Raw genomic sequence first — 17,277 nt, forward strand, 5'->3', positions numbered from 1 at the left:
ACTGTCAGCATCCAGCTGACTTACTGCTCCAGAAACATAGCGTACCACCTGAAGTAGTGTGTATAATTACTAATGTGTTCTGCTGCTGCTACTGCCACTTCTTTGGCCATGTCACTTAGACATACTGTACATCACGGTAAATTACATTACTGTGCCATTTCTTCAAACTTTGCTGCTGTATGGCTACAACACCGTTTTGATGTTCTTCTGCACGGCAAACATTTCTGAAGGAGCCACAGATTCCCACTCATCGCATGTGCAGACGTACTTGGGCATTAGAGTGTTTCCTTATTCTCCTGCTGTGGATGTGATCAAAGTGAACTGAAACATTCCTGCAAGCTGAACTAGCGCACGCGCGCGCGCGCACACACACACACACACACACACACACACACACACACACACACACACACACACAGCAACCTCCCCCATCACATGGCCTTATTTGTGCATTATTGTTTAATTTTGTTGCGTGGAGTTTTCAGGGGAAATTTAGACAAAAACAGCTTTGTGCCTCTGAGCTGTTATGACAGCCCTGGTGCTCCTTCTGTGCCCTTTCATAACTGTCCTGCATGCGTTATAAACAAATAACTCCAGCTTTGATCTTACTTTCAGCTTCCTTGAAATGTTCGTACACAATGAGCTGTTTTCCACAAAAGCCCGCAATTTGTTCAAAACATTTATTTTACAAATACATAGAAAATAATTAAATTTAAATATACGCTATGTACATGTCACTACATTAAAAGGCACACGGGAGGCTCCTGGGACCAACACCTCCGGCAATGGCCATTGCAGAGTGCTAGTTCCTCGCGTCCACGATGACGTGCCCGTCCTTGTCCTTGATGCGCACTCTGCCTGTGGGGTACCTTGTTTCCTGACGACCATCAGAGTAGATGGTTTTAGCTGTACCGTCTGGGTACTCGCGTCTCTTGAACGTGGCCGTATGAACCTCCCGCTGACCGTTGTTGAACCTGATCACCTTGGACCCGTCCCTGTAACAGAGCAAAGAAGAGAGTGTGTCTGACGACAGAGGCCCAGGAGAGGGGACACAATCAACCAGCTGCAGGATGAAAGCCTAGTGTTGGTGCCGCTGCTGAACCCTTGAGCTCCTGGGTTTACACTTGACACCTTTTACATTTACATTTATTCATTTAGCAGATTCTTTTATCCAAAGTGATGTACATCTCAGAGAAATACAATTTGTGTATTACATTAGGAGAAAGAGAGACATAGTTGCAGACGTGTAACTCTTAAGTAAACCTAATTTGTTTCTTTCTATTTTATGCACCGTTGTTCATCTCTCGAGTAGGCGCATAAAACGCAGGATAGATGAACCCTGATCACCTTTCTACTATTTTTTTATAGGTACACAAACATTTACATGCAATACAGCAGTAGTGGCTGTATAAAGGCTTATCTGGGTATGATCGTAAAGTTAAGTAGCATGAACATTTACACCATACATGAACTTGAGAGTTCATGGGCGAAGCGAGTCCAGAAAAGGTGAGTTTTCAGGGCCTTCTTGAAAGTAGACAGAGCTTCTGCAGTTCTGAGTGAGACGGGGAGGTCGTTCCACCAAAACGGAGCTAGAACAGAGAACCTCCGTGCTTTACCTATTATTTTTATGTTGATAGGCTAGAATGCTGGACACATGAGACAGAGCTACTCACGGCTGCACTTCCATGATGGTTCCATCAGGAAATATACTCTCCTCCTTCCCATCAGGAAATAGATTTTTCACCGTCTGGTCAGGGAATGTGATCTCTTTCCGGCCGTCTGGGAAATGCTTTTCTGTTATAAAAGGGGGACAATGATGAGAGTTTAAAAACAAATGTGTGCGTTAGAGGACAACAAAAGAAGAAGCACATCATCACCAAAGAGCTCCAAGCAGCAGGACCGCAACGTAGCACCACACATAGTTGAAGGCAAAGAGCCAGTCACATCACAGGGTTTTCCTCCAATTGCTCACCGATCTGGTTGTTGGGGAACTGCAGAACCTCGATGCCATCCGGATACGTGGTGTGAGTGGTCTGGGCGTCAGCGTAGTAGTAAATCTGAGTGGAGCGAAAGAGCGCTCAGGGAGGCTGGAGGATCGAGGATTACCTCACCCTTCACTAATGCTGACCTTTATTGCAAAGGCCCAAACAACGGAGAGTCTGTGTTTATGGATATTGTCTTCCTTTATCCAAGAGCAAGACAGCACATTAATTTAGTGGAGCTTGGAATAGTGACCGGGAAGAATAACAGAAACAAGACTTTCACATTATCTTCAAATCACAGGCCTTACAGTGGCCTTGGTTGTTCGAGTAGTGAATGAGGTAAGCGAGGGCTGCTAAACTCTGGTTCCTGAAAGCCCAGGCCCAGACTCACACCTGCTTTCCTCCCAGCCCCCAGCATGGCATAAAGAGCATCATACAGAAGAGGACTGAACTGGAAAAAAACAGATACTGTGCAGAAAACCACCCCCCCCCCGGGGGCCTCGCTACTCACCACTCGCTGGTCAGCCATGATCTGCTTGACATCGCCGTTAAAGAACGTGATATTCACCGTCTGCCCGTCAGCTGACACCTCCTTGCGAGTTCCGTTGGGGAAGACGATGAGCCGACCTCCTGAGGGGAGCACCGTCTCGATCTGCAACGCAGAACAATAACACTTCCTGTCATGGGGTGACCCCAGGGTTCTTCTACAGTCTCTAAAGTACTAATACTGGTACACATCATACTCCGTGGACATGTCTTCACCTGGTCCAGCTGTCAGGATGTCACAGAGTTTTTGTAAAACAATTCTTATTAAGGACCTGGTCATCTGCGCCTTGACCCAACAATCCACCCTGACCTGCGCCCCTTACCTTTCCATCTGGGTGGATGACCTCCTCCTGGCTCCCCTTCTCACCCTGGTGCAACTTCTCCTCGTCCTTCACATCACACAACTCAACAGCCTGCAGCTCGCCAGTTTCCTGTCAAGGGCACCAAAAGCTCACATTCAAGATCGGAGGGGTCTGAACGCCTGGCATATTCCACAACCCTCTTGAGGGCAACTGATGGATGAGCTCATATAGCACCGTTCCCCACGGAAAGAATCAGCACTTCCATTTCCATCTCTGCTGTGATGACAGCACCATGCCTGTAACATCTAGAGGAGGCCATTCTGGGAGCCCCACACAATTCCCTCCCCCTCTCCCTCTAAAGATAACCGACAGATAGCTCATTTGTGGACTCACTGATGGGAGGGCGGTGGGCATCTCTGGACTCGGGGTGGCATTCGCCCCCAGGGGCTCAGATACCTGTCGACCTGTGGCCTGAGGGGCAGGGGTGGGAACCAGGAGGGTCTTTGCGTTGGTTTTACCTGTAACACCGAACATCATTTTGCTGTGTGGTAAATGTACAGCTGCAGGGTGAGGAAGGTAAGACTAAAGCAGAAAATCCAGCAAAAGCAAATAAAAACACAACACAACACAATACTGTGACACACTTCTGCCAGGCTGGCTGCTCTCAGGGGAGCCCCTCCTATTGGACACAGGCAGTGCTGGACTTGTCCTCATGGCTCCCGTTGGACTCTGAACACAAGGGAAAATATTAACGTGGTTTGGAACCTTGGACACAAAACAGACACTTAAACAGAATTAAGACCCCTAACAAAGTGGCTACAAATCACAGCACACTCACCACAGATTTGGACCTTGTGGTACCGAACTTCTTGGCACCCTGGGTCGACATGGGACCTTTCTCCGCCTCCTTCTCGGACTCTGCCTTCTTCCAAGCTGCCACTCGCAGCTTCTCCAGAACCCGGACCTCGTCGCGCAGGGCTCCGTTCTCAGCGCTTAGGGCATCCAGCTGTTGCCGGAGGCGGCTGTAGGTGTTGGACCAGCGGGCTTCCCGGCGCCGGAGCTCCTCCTGCAGGGAGCTAAGCTGCTGCTTAAGAGCCTAGGGTCACAGGAGCCGATGGGACAGGAATGGGTCAGTACACTGTCAGGAACAGGACTAGGACAGTACACGGAGGAGGTCTCACCTGGATTTCCTCGCGCTCCTTTTTGTCCGGCAGGGCCCGGGCAGCGGAGGCGTGCATCTCAAACACCTTGCGCTCCCGCTGCAGCTTCCGGGTCTCCTCCTTCCGAAACTCCTCCAGCTTGGCCAGCTCCTCCTCCTTCCTCTTCTCAAAGTCTGCCATCTCCTTCCTGTTGCACATCCCCAAACAGCTTCCCAGTCAGTGTCTTAAAGTGTGTTCACCTGCAGTGTTTCCATTTTTCCATCAGCTTGCCCATCACTGCCTTTAGCTTCCTTGCTTTTTTGTTAGTTTTATGACACTTCCAAAAGCACCACGTGTTTATTTACCACAAAGTAACATTAACAACACGCTATTTTGTCAGCAGAGAGGACCGCTGGCTGTAAGATGCCCAATCTTCTGGGCCTCTGCAATTCCAAGAGCACAAAGAGTGTAGAAAAAGACAATGGAACCTTTCCCACCCAGGTCATCATATGTTCCAATGGTGCAGAGCAGTAAGGACCCAAACAACAAAACACAAAAACAAAACAAAACAGCTTGTCCCCCCTCAAGTCGTGTCCCTGATGAGCCTCTGAGGTGCACATCATAATCCACATCCACACGTGAATGAACAGTGTTGGCACACAGCTCAGTTAAGGTAACTGGTAAAAGTGTAGTAAACCTTAAAGTAATATAATTTATTAAAGTGTCACCTTTACACTTATTGACATTTAGTCCCACTGTTATTTCCCCTACTTTCCTCAACTTCAATATTCTGCACAACCGTTTTTCTGTAACTTACTGCACCATTTACATAGAATGTATTCTCTTCACATTTAATTTATACAGGTTGCAGTACTTTAGTGTTGAGTACTGTCTTGTTGTTCTTTGTGTTAAATGTGTCTCCACAAGCATCCACCATGTCAACATCCTTGTACATGTAAACAAACTTGGCCAATAAAGTTTTATCTTCACTTGCTGTGAGCCGCTGCTGCTGTGCAGAGGCAAGGAAACCTGGACCAGGAACTCAAAAGCACCGACGCTGAGCCATTCCGCTACTTCACATCCTACTGCCTACCCAGCTGCCCCCCCAACACACACACAGGACCTCTGCCACGGGCCAATACACTGACCAGTGTGTAAACTTGACCAGGTATGTACCTGAGTGCCTCCAGGCCCGTCTCCCTCTCCTGCGTGAGGCGAGCGAGAGCAGCGTTCTCCAATCTGAACCGTTCGATCTCCCCCTCCAGCTCCACAAGCCGTTCCCTCAGCTGCTTGGACAGAGGATGGGGTCCTGTGGAGGGGGAGGAGCAATACATCAGGAGGTGGAGCATTCCATCAGCCCCAAACGCATCAAAACTGGTATTGCAGCACATGTGAACAGAAATAATTTGCTGAGAAAAGAATCTGAAAAAGAGTAATTTAATATGAAACATAAGTGTAATGGAAGTATGAAAGACCCAACCCGTGCAGAGTCAGGACTGATTGGGGCAAAAATAGCAGACATTTGTTGAAAGACGAGTGTGATGCTTTAGAGAAACAGGCCTTACCTGCTTCGGGCTCTGCTGCTGTCCTCGGGGGTTCCGCCGCAGGTACAGAGCACACAGCCTTGGGCTTTAGGGACGGGAACAGCTTGGCCACCAGCTGGGAGGTTGGTGGAGGTTCCAGACCATGGTCCAGTTTATCATCATGTAATTCCTGCTCTACCACCTTGAAACCTCGTGATTCCTGCTCCACCCCCTTCACAGTAGCCACTTTCCTCTTCAACACCGATGGAATGTCACTCCAGGCACTGGGGTCAGAGATGCATCTTTCCTCTGGGTCGTTACCATCGCCGTCCTCCTCTTCCTCCTCCGTGTCTTCGGGTTCCTCCACGTCGTTCCACGTGTCGTCATCGTCAAAGACAAAGCGCTCCTCATCGTTTCCGTGTCTTTCCTCTACCAAAGTTGATTCGTTGCCCCTGCTGTTGTGCTCCTGTCCTGAGGTCAAGCCCCCACTGCTGCCTCCTCCTTGGTAGGATGTCTTGTCATATGGGGTACTAGAGGTCACGCCGAAGCAGGGGTTGCTGGACAATACCACTCCTGAAGGAAGATCTTCCTGCTGTTGTGTTACGTTGTCTGGGTCTCCAAAAACCACACTGCTTCGACAGGAGGCATCGGTGGCGTCCTCGTCGTCCGTCTCCAGCACTCCACGTTCATCGGTCCCACCAATTCTACTCACCTTCTCCCCACATCCTGGTTGAAGACCTCTGTCCTTGGTGCTGACTGGAACCCTACTCTTTGCTTCAGCAAGCTGGGGACTTCCCGTACTTTTGATGGGGGTGGAGGAAAGCCGTCGGAAGTGCTGGTGCCCCCTGTTGGTTTGGCGGTCAAGCTGCAGCACTTGCATGATGAAGGACGAGTTGCTGGAGAAGGACAGCTCCTCGGCAGCCTGTTCCAGCAGCTCAAACTCCCCCAGCTCCATGCTCTCCTTCATCCTCTCTGCGTCCCAGCACTCCAGCTTCTCCTGGAAGGACAGCTCGAAGGAGTACTCCGGCTGGGGCTGTAGTGCCACCGGCAAGGGTCTCTCCTGCGGGGGCAGTGCTTGGACCCTGTTTGGCTGGTCCACGTCAGCCACCTTTGCTGCCATCACAGGGAGGGATGTTGGATCTGGCCTTCTGGAATGCGGGCGGGTGGCGGCTTGGAGCTTTGGCAGCTGCAGTTGCAGTTGTATGTGGTCACTCTTGGCTCTCCGAGACTCAGAAATGGCCATGTTCTGCCTCTGATGACTGCCAAGAGCCTTAGGTCGTGACTGGGGGAAAACCAGGCCCTTGTTTTCAGAATTCCTGGGAAGCTGTTCAGGGTGGTTCTCCTTGTTCAGACTGGTAGTCTTGCGTTGGATGGGGGGCCAACGGGGACTGCTGCAGGGTTCAGGGGTACCACCTGAACTGGTTTTGGGTGGTGCTGCAGAGGTTTTTTTCTTTAGGGGGGCAGCTTTCCCCCTGGTGAACCGAGAAAGACCTTCTCCACGCTTCAGAAAGCTTCGTTTGGGGTTTTGTTTAACCTCCTCAGTCGCACTCTAGAAAAACAGAAATGTCATGCCTCCCGTTACAACTCTTGGTACTCAACAATACTTTGGGCAGAGTGTTATGGCCTACAATGACAATGTCAAAGTGACTCTTTAGAAACAGTAAACAATAACAGAGCTCAGAGCATTAGCACACCTGCCTCTCATGACTGTGTTCTCACCCAATTCCATCTTGTTAAACTATTCTGAATGACCTCTTACGGAACAAATTTTCATGTCACGATGGGCATGTGCATCTCTTCATGCTCATCCTGAAGGTGTACTCAGTACAGCAGCCTCACTCTCATGTGGGCACTGTGTTCTAGATACCAAACTCTCCACTGTACTTCCTCTAGAAGAACCACAAGTAACAATCCCCTGACCTGCTGCTGTTGGATAGTTCTCAGTCTCTGCTCCTCCAGCCTCAGCTGCTCCTCCAGCAGCTCCTCAAAGGTCTTCTTCCTCCCTCCAACCCCAGGCTTGATGGGCCTGATCCACAGCAGAGAAGTCCATTAGTACTGTTTCACTGTGACAATGAGAGAAGGCTGCTGCCATGCGGCGCTTTAACTACAACACTGGAAGATTTCTGTTCAGTACTCCAAGACAGGACTGTAAGAGTCCTTTCGTGCGTTTTCTCCAGAAAACTGAGTATCTGGGACCTGGAAATGCTGAGCTCCTAGGACCTGTGAGCACTCCCGACCTGACTTGCCTCACCTGTCGTCTGAATGCGCAAGTTCTCGTGGTTTCTCCTCTGTGTCTGTGCTACATAACTGGACACTATTCTCCAAGGGTCCAGACTCCTCACAGCCTTCGTTGCTGTCATTGTCTTGGTCAAAGCTATGCCTCTCTCTCCAAGACACTGCTCCTGTTCCTGTTCAGGTATAAAAACACAGCAGTCAAGGCCAAGACCCAACTGATGACTCCCAAGAACCAAGTGATGACTGAATCACTAAGTTCAGTAATGAGGTTTGTGTCTCCCGGCTCAATAACGAACAGACGTTCGTCTCTCATTGGAAGTGCTGGAGCCACACAGCTCAAGAGCCACACAAGTCCAAACCTACTCATAAATGGGGGGGTCCCTACCTGCAGTCTTACTAGAATCCTCGTCTTCGCTGCTGTGTGGATGAGGGGTGAGGTGTCCTGCTTTACCCGGGGATGTCTTTTCAAAGCGATTTATACAAGTCAGCTGGTGCGGTGACATGGGACACAGCTGGGGGCCAGATGAAGGCAACAGAGAGGAATCTGACTTGGGCAAAGGGCTAGCTGATGCACCCCTCTGAGAGAGTAAAGAGTCCTCCCAGGACTTATCGCCACTGTGGCTCCTTTCTGCATAATCTGAAGAGAAATAAACATGACTTCTGAAACACTGAAGGGAGAGGAAGGAGAACAAGAAGAACCAGAACCAACATGAATACCAGGGAAATATCTATTTTCCACATCACTCAACCATCTGTCCCAAGTCACCTGTTCTGAGAATTTTCTAGCAGAAAGGTCAGTGGATGCAAAAGAAATCCAGAGAAATACAAAAAACAAAAACTCAAAACACCGCAAAAAAAATGTACTCCGGCATCAGTACTCACCTCTTTTCCCCTGATTGTTAAGAGACATGGGGACAATTGACATTTATTCATTTAGCAGACACTTTTTTCCAAAGTGACATAAAAGACTAAAATTGAAGAGAAGTGCATTTAGCAAACAGAAAAAAAGCATATGCTAGAAACATAAAAATGGTGACATAATGCTGAGTGCAGGAAGTACTGTAAGAGGTAAGTGGGTGGGGCTGGTACCTGCACCGCCTTCCTGGACAACCATGTGCAGGAGATTCTGCTGCTCCTGCAGGAGGCGGCGGAGCTCTTCTGTCTGGTGGCCATTCAGCTGCTCCTGCATGCTCTGCTGCCACTCCATCAGCTGTAAATAGCGCCCCCAGGGGCCAGGATGGTTACTAAACTGGATGGTTTCCTAGCAAAACCTACACAGCCGATCCGAGGTGTACTGTTTGCAGTGACAACGAAAAAATATTAACTCCTTGTGTCTATCTACCGAAAAATCCTTATCTTAAAAAACCCATTTGTTAAACAATATATTCCCACTAATAACTGACTACGGGGGTCTGCTCCACACTGCTGTCATGGAAGTACACTATTAAGTTTAGTTACTGCGAGCTCTGTCCAAGGTGAAAGTTACAAAGCTGCTCACCACTTGGAGTTTCTCAGCAAGCGGACGACCATTTGTTTTCAACTTAGACTCATCTATGTCCTGCTCGCGCTTTCTGACCCCAGACACTTTTTGCAGAGCAACGGCGCTGCCGCTTTCCTGTGGCTGATTCAGCAGACCCGTCTCCACGAGACTCAGTGAATCAACGCTGATGTTGGTGCTGCTGCGTGAGGCAGGGAGAGGTGCGAACTGAGATGCCAGAGAGTCGCTGAAGTCTTGAGGAGCCCAGCTGTCCCTCAGGGAGCTGGTGAGGTCCACGCAAGGGTTCAGAATCACACCGGCCCGATGCCTGCTAGGCATCCAGCGTGCCAGGAAGTTGGCTTCCGAAGGCTGGGTACCAGCTGCGGAGGACAACATGGTGGGATCCCACGGCACTCAGTCCTGATGGGGAAGAGTCCCACGCACAGAAGAGGTCAACAACACAACCAGGGCTCAACCCTCACCGGCCTTTTAATCGCATCCATCTGTGCAAGACTACAGCATCACACACACACATGCACAGAGAAAATCTACACAGTATTCGTGCCTGGCAGGTAAGAAGACAGGCAGGTACACAGAGAGTTAAGGAAATCTCTGGGTAGGTAAGTTTGTGCAAACACATAGTTAAGCATATTGGTACGTCATTAGGGAGGCAGTTTTCTAGACTAGCAGATAGTTACAGAAGTAGGTAAGCAGACAAAGTGTACACTTGGGTAAGTAGTTTGACAGGTTGTTATGTAGGGAGATAAACTGTAAATGTATGTGATGCTTTTCCCCAAAGCAACTTACAGTGTTGTTACACTGCTTTACCCATTTATACAGTACAGTGATTTCTACTGCATTAAGTCAGCGTAAGTAACTTGATCATCAAGGGTACTACAGCTGGGGAGGGGATTCGAACCCAGGACCTTCCGGTGAAAACTCCAAGCACTGCGCCACCTGCTGGCCCAGTTAGGGTTAGCTGCCAGTTAAAGTAGGTACAATAAGTGTGCGGGTATATAATATTATTAGGTATATAAATATAGGTAGATATAAGTCGGTGACAGTTAGTTATTAATCGAAGGAATTCAGTTCGGACAGGTTCCTGTGTAGTTCGGCAGCTCGTTTCCAGCTGAAAACTAACACGTCCGTGACTTTTTTACACCACCAGTGGGTGCAGTGGATCATACACTCCACCACTGTTCACTCGATGATGTCGTGAACCGGACGGAAGCTCTGTAAACTTCAGCTTCCAGACAGACCGGTAACAACTACATTTTACACATTTTACCTCCCTAAAGACTCGCCAGAGCACTGGGTGTGTATTTGTCTTCGTACGAAGCTCTGCGCACAATATTTACCTCAGACATCGGCCGTCTCCACATCCCCTGACAGAGTTGCGTCGCTGATCTTAGAGACGAAAGAACCGCCACAACAAAACAAAGCCCGCATGAGGCCGGAAGCGGAACCCGATGCTGAGGCTTGAGGGTAATGAAGTCCGATAAAGTCTGTATGTCCTTCGGTTAACCCCGGTGTTTCGATTGGAACTACATCTCCCATAATGCAGCACGTTCACCGTACGTTAAACTGGAGCGCGACAATAGGGATAAAGTAGCGCCTTGACGATGTACACATTTTGAAGACGGGGAAAGACACGTTAAATGTCCAATATCGAAATATGTTAGTTAGTTAATTCACAAGTCTAATACCCTATTTTTTTTTAGTTTTGGGACATTAGTAATGTAACACTTAGAAAACAGCGAAATGACGGTGTTGTACACCCACACACAGGCGGTCAAGCACTAGACTAGTATGTACCGGGACAGAACGGCCAGGATGTCCAACATTTAAGTCTATGTCCCACCGCAGTATCTCGGAGACTTTCGCTGACCCCTATATGACTGAAGGCGCTGTTAAATTTCAACGTAATCTGAATCGATTATTTCCAGTTTCCATGATGCCAAGCTAAGATCTGATGCCGAATCGCAGCGATTTATAATCTTCTCTATTAGAAATGGGGTCCAAAATGAAAACGCAGAGTAATCAGTTTAGTCACATTTTTTATTGTTGCTGTTAAATATTAAATACAAAACACACGGAAGAAAAAAAATCAATGCGTTACATCGTTATAAAACTGCCTCAGACATGTCGCAGCTGATATGTTGAATCGAGAAACACTTGAACAAGTTGAAGCTGTGGGGACACGTCTTTTGTAGTCTTCGAAATTGAGAAGATGCCCTAAATAAAGGTTATTCCACCCAGGAAATTGCTTAATACATACAATATGAATTTTAGTACACTCATCCCCTACTCGGTCTCCAGATGCCTGCTTTTCACGAAGCCCGTCCGCAATTATTAATACAATAATTGATACTATGCGAAACGGACTGAGATGCACTGCATTGTGGGAACTATGTACCCACGCTCTCAAGTTGCAGTCTGGCTTGGCAGTTAGTTCATTTACATTACTTCACTGAGCTAACGCTTTTCTCCAAAGCGACTTACAGTGTTAAGTTACAATTATTTGCCCATTTATACAGCTGGGTATTTTTACTGGAGCAATTTTAGGGCAAGTACCTTACTCAGGGGTACTATAGCTGGAGGGGAGACTTAAAACTGCAACCACTGGGTCCAAAGGCAACAGTTGTAACCACTACCCTACGCCCCACAGCTGTGTCTGCACTGCACACACAATTCTCAAACACTTAAATGAAACTGAATAAAATTAAATACTGTTAACTGCTATTCATTCTATTTTACTGTGTTACACAACTTTTACCTTATGCCACTGGGCATCATTTATGGGGACTTTGGGTGAACTGGGATGGACCTGGAATGCATGGGAATTTTCCACATCAAATTATCAAAATTTCACTATCCAGTTTTTCGATATTCGGCCAGTTTTCAGGAAGGAATTAGGACTGGTTAACAGGGATAAGCGTAACGAGACAAAAAATATCAAGTCGTGTAATTATAAAGTGCATACAGTTGTGAGCCGTTTGTAGCTGGATTCCTCACCGTTACCAATTTTGTAGCATTTTGACAATTAAACCGCTTGGTCATTGTCCTGTGTGCGTTTTCTGGTGGTACCACAGGGAGGAAGGGTACGAGAAGCGCTTCCCACACTGCTCGCAGCTGAACGCCTTCTCACCCGAGTGCATCCGCTTGTGCAACTTTAAGGATCCCGCATCGGCGAACCTCTTGCCGCACTCGGAGCAGCTGTGCGGTTTCTCGCTGAAGTGTCTCTTCTGGTGCCGTCGGATGGAATCGAGGGAGACGAAGCCTTTGCCGCACTGGGGGCAGCTGTACGGTTTTTCCCCGGAGTGGATTCTCGCGTGCAGCGCCAGGGCCTCGGCTTCGGCAAAGCTCCTGCCGCACTGGGTGCATCTGTAGGGCTTCTCGTCTGAGTGGATCCTCATGTGGATCGCCAGGTTGTTGGCCTGAGTGTAGCTCTTGCCGCACTGCGTACATTTGTACGGTCGCTCTCCCGAATGGATCCTCATGTGCACCGCCAGGTTGTTTGCCTGCGTGTAGCTCTTGCCGCACTGCGCGCATGTGTACGGCTTCTCCCCAGAGTGTATCCTCCTGTGTATGGTCAGCTGGTAGGCCTGCGTGTAGCTCTTGCCGCACTGGAAGCAGCTGTAGGGCTTCTCGCCCGAGTGAATCCTCGCATGCTTCCTCAAGGTTTCTGCCTCAGCGAAGCGCTTCCCGCACACAGGGCAGCCGTGCGGCTTCTCGCCCGAGTGCACCTTCAGGTGCTTTTTGAAGGAGGATGGGTCCGAGAAGCTCTTGCCGCACTGGGCGCACACGTTGGGCTTCTCGCCTGTGTGGATCCTCGTGTGTCTCTTAAGGGACGAGAGGCTGAAGAAGCTCTTCCCGCACTGGCTGCAGCCGTACGGCTTCTCCCCCGAGTGGTGCCGCATGTGTATCTTCAGCGAGTATGTCTCGGCGAACCTTTTCCCACACTGCGAGCAGCCGTGCGGCTTCTCGCCTGAGTGCACCTTGTGGTGCTTCTTCAGCGACGATGAGTCGACAAAGCTCTTCCCGCACAGGTCACAGATCAGGTACACCTTTTTGCCCGAATGAATCCGCCTGTGTTTCGCCAGGTACTTCGTGTTGGAGAAGCTTTTGCCGCACTCGGAGCAGTTGTGCGGTTTCTCGCCTGAATGGATGCGCTTGTGGATCCTCAACGTGTAGCCTCGTGTGAATGTCTTGCCACACTCGGAGCAGCTGTGCCCGCTCCCGTCTGAATGGACCGGCTGCTGTTGGTCTAAACCGTACACGTTGTGGTCGGAGCCTAACCAACTGGCACCATTACGAATGTCGTTCTCGTACTCTGCAACACCGGTAACGTTCCCAACCGGCTGTTTTCTATCTGGATTTGTGTCGTTGATTTCCCGTGTGCCTTCGACAGCCTCTCTGGATTCACGCATTTCAGTCTTTGGCGTACATTCAGTTAAAATCCCCGGACTTCCACTTGATTCACACTTAATTTCTTTGATGATTATCCCTGCGGCATCAGCGAGCCACGGGTCCACCTGCTGCTCCGCCTTTATGTAGTCGGGGTCCATGACTTCTGTTTTGATGTGATCCAAGTCCAGGCGGTCTGCGCTGCCCTCCTCTTCAGTGTTGAAGTTCAGTGCGGCGGCACATTGTGCTGTGTGGGCGGAGCTTAGATCGGGTTCGCTTTTGACACACAGAGCCATGACCCCGAGTGACCCCAGACTTCCTTCAGTCAGGTTTCCTGGGTTCTGCTGGGACTCCAGTCCACTAGGGGTCCTCTGAAGAAGGTCCGTCTGGGACCTGAACCCTGGAGGGTGCAGCTTTCTCACCGATTGCAGGACACCATTGCTGAACAGGAGAACAGGACATAAAGGGAAAGAGTCAGTGAAGAGAACAACCACCCTCCCCATCACAATACACAGTACATTATGAATTTATTAAAGAAAATATTCTGAATATGATGGGTGTATTGATGCCGGAAGAACATCGAGAAGACTCCCGAATTTTTGTATAGGCTTCCCTCGCATAACGAGTGCATGCTGTACCTGAAACTCTATGTAAAGACAACTCTCGGCAAACAAACTCGATTCAAACGGATGGGGGGAAATTAAGAAATTGTTCCTAGTCCACAGAATGCTCACTGGCTCTAAGAAAATATCCCAGTTCCTGCCTTTTAAACCGTCGCTGAAACGCATAACGAGAGAACTGCCCCGGACACCTTTAAATCCAGGTGCGAGACCAACGCGTTCAGAACTGCTCATCCACACATAACACAACTGTGTGCTTGTTCTTCTTTGCGTCTCCTCCTTTCCTTATTTTTCTTTTTCTTTTGTTTTATTGTGCTCTTTTACTGCTGTGATGTTTAAATTCTGTCACAAAAACTTCTTACAGTTGTATCCTGAAGGTACTGGATACAACTGTAAGAAGTTTTTGTGACAGAATTTAAGTTTTAATTTAATTTTAATTAAAAAACTAATCCCAATTCTCACTTGCAAGACGATCTAGTCCTTCCTTGGTGCCGAGTAGAAAAGTGTCGTCTGCGGTACACAATTATAAATGGAATCACACAAACAAAGTCATTAGTAATTAAACCGCGTTTCAGTCGAATTCTCCGGGATTTATCAAGTCGTTCCAGTGACACGTCAGTCTTTCCTTCTCCCTGTAGCGCTTTTTTCTCTAAAACGTCTCCTCTTCGAGGCTTTTTTTTTTTTTTTTTTTTATTGACGACACCTGATGATGCTTTTACGGGCTTGACTGAGGCGGAACTTCAACTTGTGTTTCTGAGAGACGCTACAGCTACACTAGTATTATTATTATTATTATTATTATTAACAACGACAACACAAGCCAGGGGACCCGACGAGGAGCGCTGCTCACACTTTGTGTCGCTCTTTACATGTTTTACTTGAAATTTTCTGTTCAAGTATCACTTCGCCACAAACTACACTCCTCGCCCGCCGCTTCGACGTCTCGCGCACGGAGCCCGCGCGCCCGGGGGTCACGCACGCAAGCGCGGTAAGTAACGACGGCAAACGACGTTCGCTGATCCCTCACGCGACGGATCGCCGAGAAGCGTCACTCACCGGCGCCTCCGCGGCGCGAGAGCAGCTCGAGCAGCGCGCACACGCAGAGGGGGCGGTGTCGCGCGGGCGGCCCGCACGCTTTACCACAGTACGGTACACTGCGGCGCGAGCGCAACTGTGCGGTACACTGCGCTTCCCCGCAGGGAAACAGAGTAACCGTGCGCGTGCTACCGCCCCCTCTTGTGGCGGAGGAGGAATTGCAGCAGTGAATGAATAGCGGAGGGGGAGGGGGAGGGGGGCGGAGAGAAAGGTGGAGGGGGGGAAGAGGAAGGGAGGAGGAGAGGAGGGGGAAGGGAAGGGGAGAGGAAGGAGGAGGAAAGGAAGGAGAGGATGGTGAAGGGAGGGGGGAAGAGAGGGGAGGGAGGAGGAGGGGAGGAGAGGAAGGTGGAGGGGGGGAAGAGGAAGGGAGGAGGAGAGGAGGGGGAAGGGAAGGGGAGAGGAAGGAGGAGGAAAGGAAGGAGAGGATGGTGAAGGGGGGAGGGAAGAGAGGGGAGGGAGGAGGAGAGGAGGGGGAGGGGGAGGGGGGCGGAGAGAAAGGTGGAGGGGGGGAAGAGGAAGGGAGGAGGAGAGGAGGGGGAAGGGAAGGGGAGAGGAAGGAGGAGGAAAGGAAGGAGAGGATGGTGAAGGGAGGGGGGCGGAGAGAAAGGTGGAGGGGGGGAAGAGGAAGGGAGGAGGAGAGGAGGGGGAAGGGAAGGGGAGAGGAAGGAGGAGGAAAGGAAGGAGAGGATGGTGAAGGGAGGGGGGAAGAGAGGGGAGGGAGGAGGAGGGGAGGAGAGGAAGGTGGAGGGGGGGAAGAGGAAGGGAGGAGGAGAGGAGGGGGAAGGGAAGGGGAGAGGAAGGAGGAGGAAAGGAAGGAGAGGATGGTGAAGGGGGGAGGGAAGAGAGGGGAGGGAGGAGGAAGGGAAGGAGGAGGGGAGGAGAGGAAGGTGAAGGGGGGAGGGAGGAGGAAGGGAAGGAGGAGGAGAGGAAGGTGAAGGGAAGGGAGGGGGGAAGAGAGGGGAGGGAGGAGGAAGGGAAGGAGGAGGAGGGGAGGAGAGGAAGGTGAAGGGAGGAGGGAAGGGAGGAGGAAGGGAAGGAGGGGAGGGAGGAGGAGAGCTGTCACACATGTTTATATTTACTGTATTTATTTATTTACATTTATTCACCACAATAGACAAGATCTACTTATCAGAAGCTTCTCACCAAAGAGACTTACAATTATCTACCCATTTATAGAGCTGGGTAATTTTACTGGAGTAATTTAGGGTAAGTACCTTACTCAACAGTATGACACCTGGAGGTGGGGTTTGAACCTATAACCTTAGGGTCTGACAGCAGCTCTAACCTCTACACCACCCTCATATTTCAGATGTGGTCCCCTGCATTATTTTAGCCCCCCGTTGAGTGTAAAAACATCGCAAGGTACAAAATCTTCTGTGTGCAGCCCTTCTTTTCAGGATGTGTTTTACCATGTTTTTTACATATATTTCACTTTTTTACCTGCTTGGTGCAGGTAGGCCTGTGTGTCTGGCTTGGAAAGCAGCAGCAAAAGCAGAATTTGAAATGAAATTTCAAGAATAATCCCAACAGTTGATATTTTTACCAAAAGACACATGTAATTCAGCCTTTTGATAGTTTAATTTTTTATGAGACCCCCCAGGCTTTTGGATGACGGTACAACGACAAACTGTGCAGTTGTGTTGAACACCTATGGGGGTGCTGTCTGTCCATCCGTCCATCTGTCCGTCCGTCCGTCCATCCATCCATCCATCCATCGTCAACAGCCGCTTGTCCTGGGTGGGGTGGTGGCCCAACGGCGCACCACTCCATCGCAGAGCACCCCAGGGGGATTTGAACCCCAGACACACTACCCAGCAGGCACTGGTCAAACCCGCTGCGCCACCACACCCCCTTTTCCTATAAACGTGGTATTTTTTAAAAACAGCCTGAGACACACAGCAGATATCGGTGTCCTGCGAGTAACGTGTCGCACTGCAGTAAAAATACTGCA

At 49.6% G+C, this 17,277-nt stretch overlaps 2 protein-coding genes across 2 annotated transcripts; both read right to left on the reverse strand.

Moving 5' to 3' along the window:
• Positions 1-738: 738 nt before the first annotated feature.
• On the reverse strand, positions 739-10,628 carry cpap (centrosome assembly and centriole elongation protein). Its single transcript, XM_018739811.1, has 17 exons — positions 10,563-10,628; positions 9,226-9,624; positions 8,817-8,937; positions 8,113-8,364; positions 7,744-7,900; positions 7,413-7,518; positions 5,535-7,041; positions 5,146-5,278; positions 4,012-4,177; positions 3,669-3,926; positions 3,475-3,559; positions 3,224-3,348; positions 2,852-2,959; positions 2,494-2,634; positions 1,973-2,057; positions 1,674-1,794; positions 739-995 (listed from the first exon to the last, which is right to left on the reverse strand). Exons 2-17 carry the CDS (start codon positions 9,598-9,600, stop codon positions 803-805), a joined length of 3,933 nt encoding a protein of 1,310 aa, XP_018595327.1. The 5' UTR covers positions 9,601-9,624; positions 10,563-10,628; the 3' UTR covers positions 739-802.
• A 1,175-nt stretch (positions 10,629-11,803) lies between these two features.
• On the reverse strand, positions 11,804-15,424 carry LOC108926925 (gastrula zinc finger protein XlCGF57.1-like). Its single transcript, XM_018739934.1, has 2 exons — positions 15,288-15,424; positions 11,804-14,052 (listed from the first exon to the last, which is right to left on the reverse strand). The coding sequence occupies exon 2, from the start codon at positions 13,905-13,907 to the stop codon at positions 12,261-12,263; it is 1,647 nt and encodes a 548-aa protein (XP_018595450.1). The 5' UTR covers positions 13,908-14,052; positions 15,288-15,424; the 3' UTR covers positions 11,804-12,260.
• Between the last annotated feature and the right edge of the window lie 1,853 nt (positions 15,425-17,277).

The sequence above is a fragment of the Scleropages formosus genome, chromosome 14 (assembly GCF_900964775.1).
Source record: "Scleropages formosus chromosome 14, fSclFor1.1, whole genome shotgun sequence".
Classification (NCBI taxonomy): domain Eukaryota; kingdom Metazoa; phylum Chordata; class Actinopteri; order Osteoglossiformes; family Osteoglossidae; genus Scleropages; species Scleropages formosus.

Bases quoted from the DNA above. Each gene is read 5' to 3' on its own strand.
- cpap (XM_018739811.1), bottom strand. From the start codon at position 9,600: ATGTTGTCCTCCGCAGCTGGTACCCAGCCTTCGGAAGCCAACTTCCTG. The intron at 7,901-8,112 runs GTAGGGACCCCC...ATACCTGAACAG, and splicing joins GGATTCTAGTAAGACTGCAG to GAACAGGAGCAGTGTCTTGG. The intron at 2,058-2,493 runs GTGAGTAGCGAG...CGCTCCACTCAG, and splicing joins TCATGGCTGACCAGCGAGTG to ATTTACTACTACGCTGACGC.
- LOC108926925 (XM_018739934.1), bottom strand. From the start codon at position 13,907: ATGGCTCTGTGTGTCAAAAGCGAACCCGATCTAAGCTCCGCCCACACA.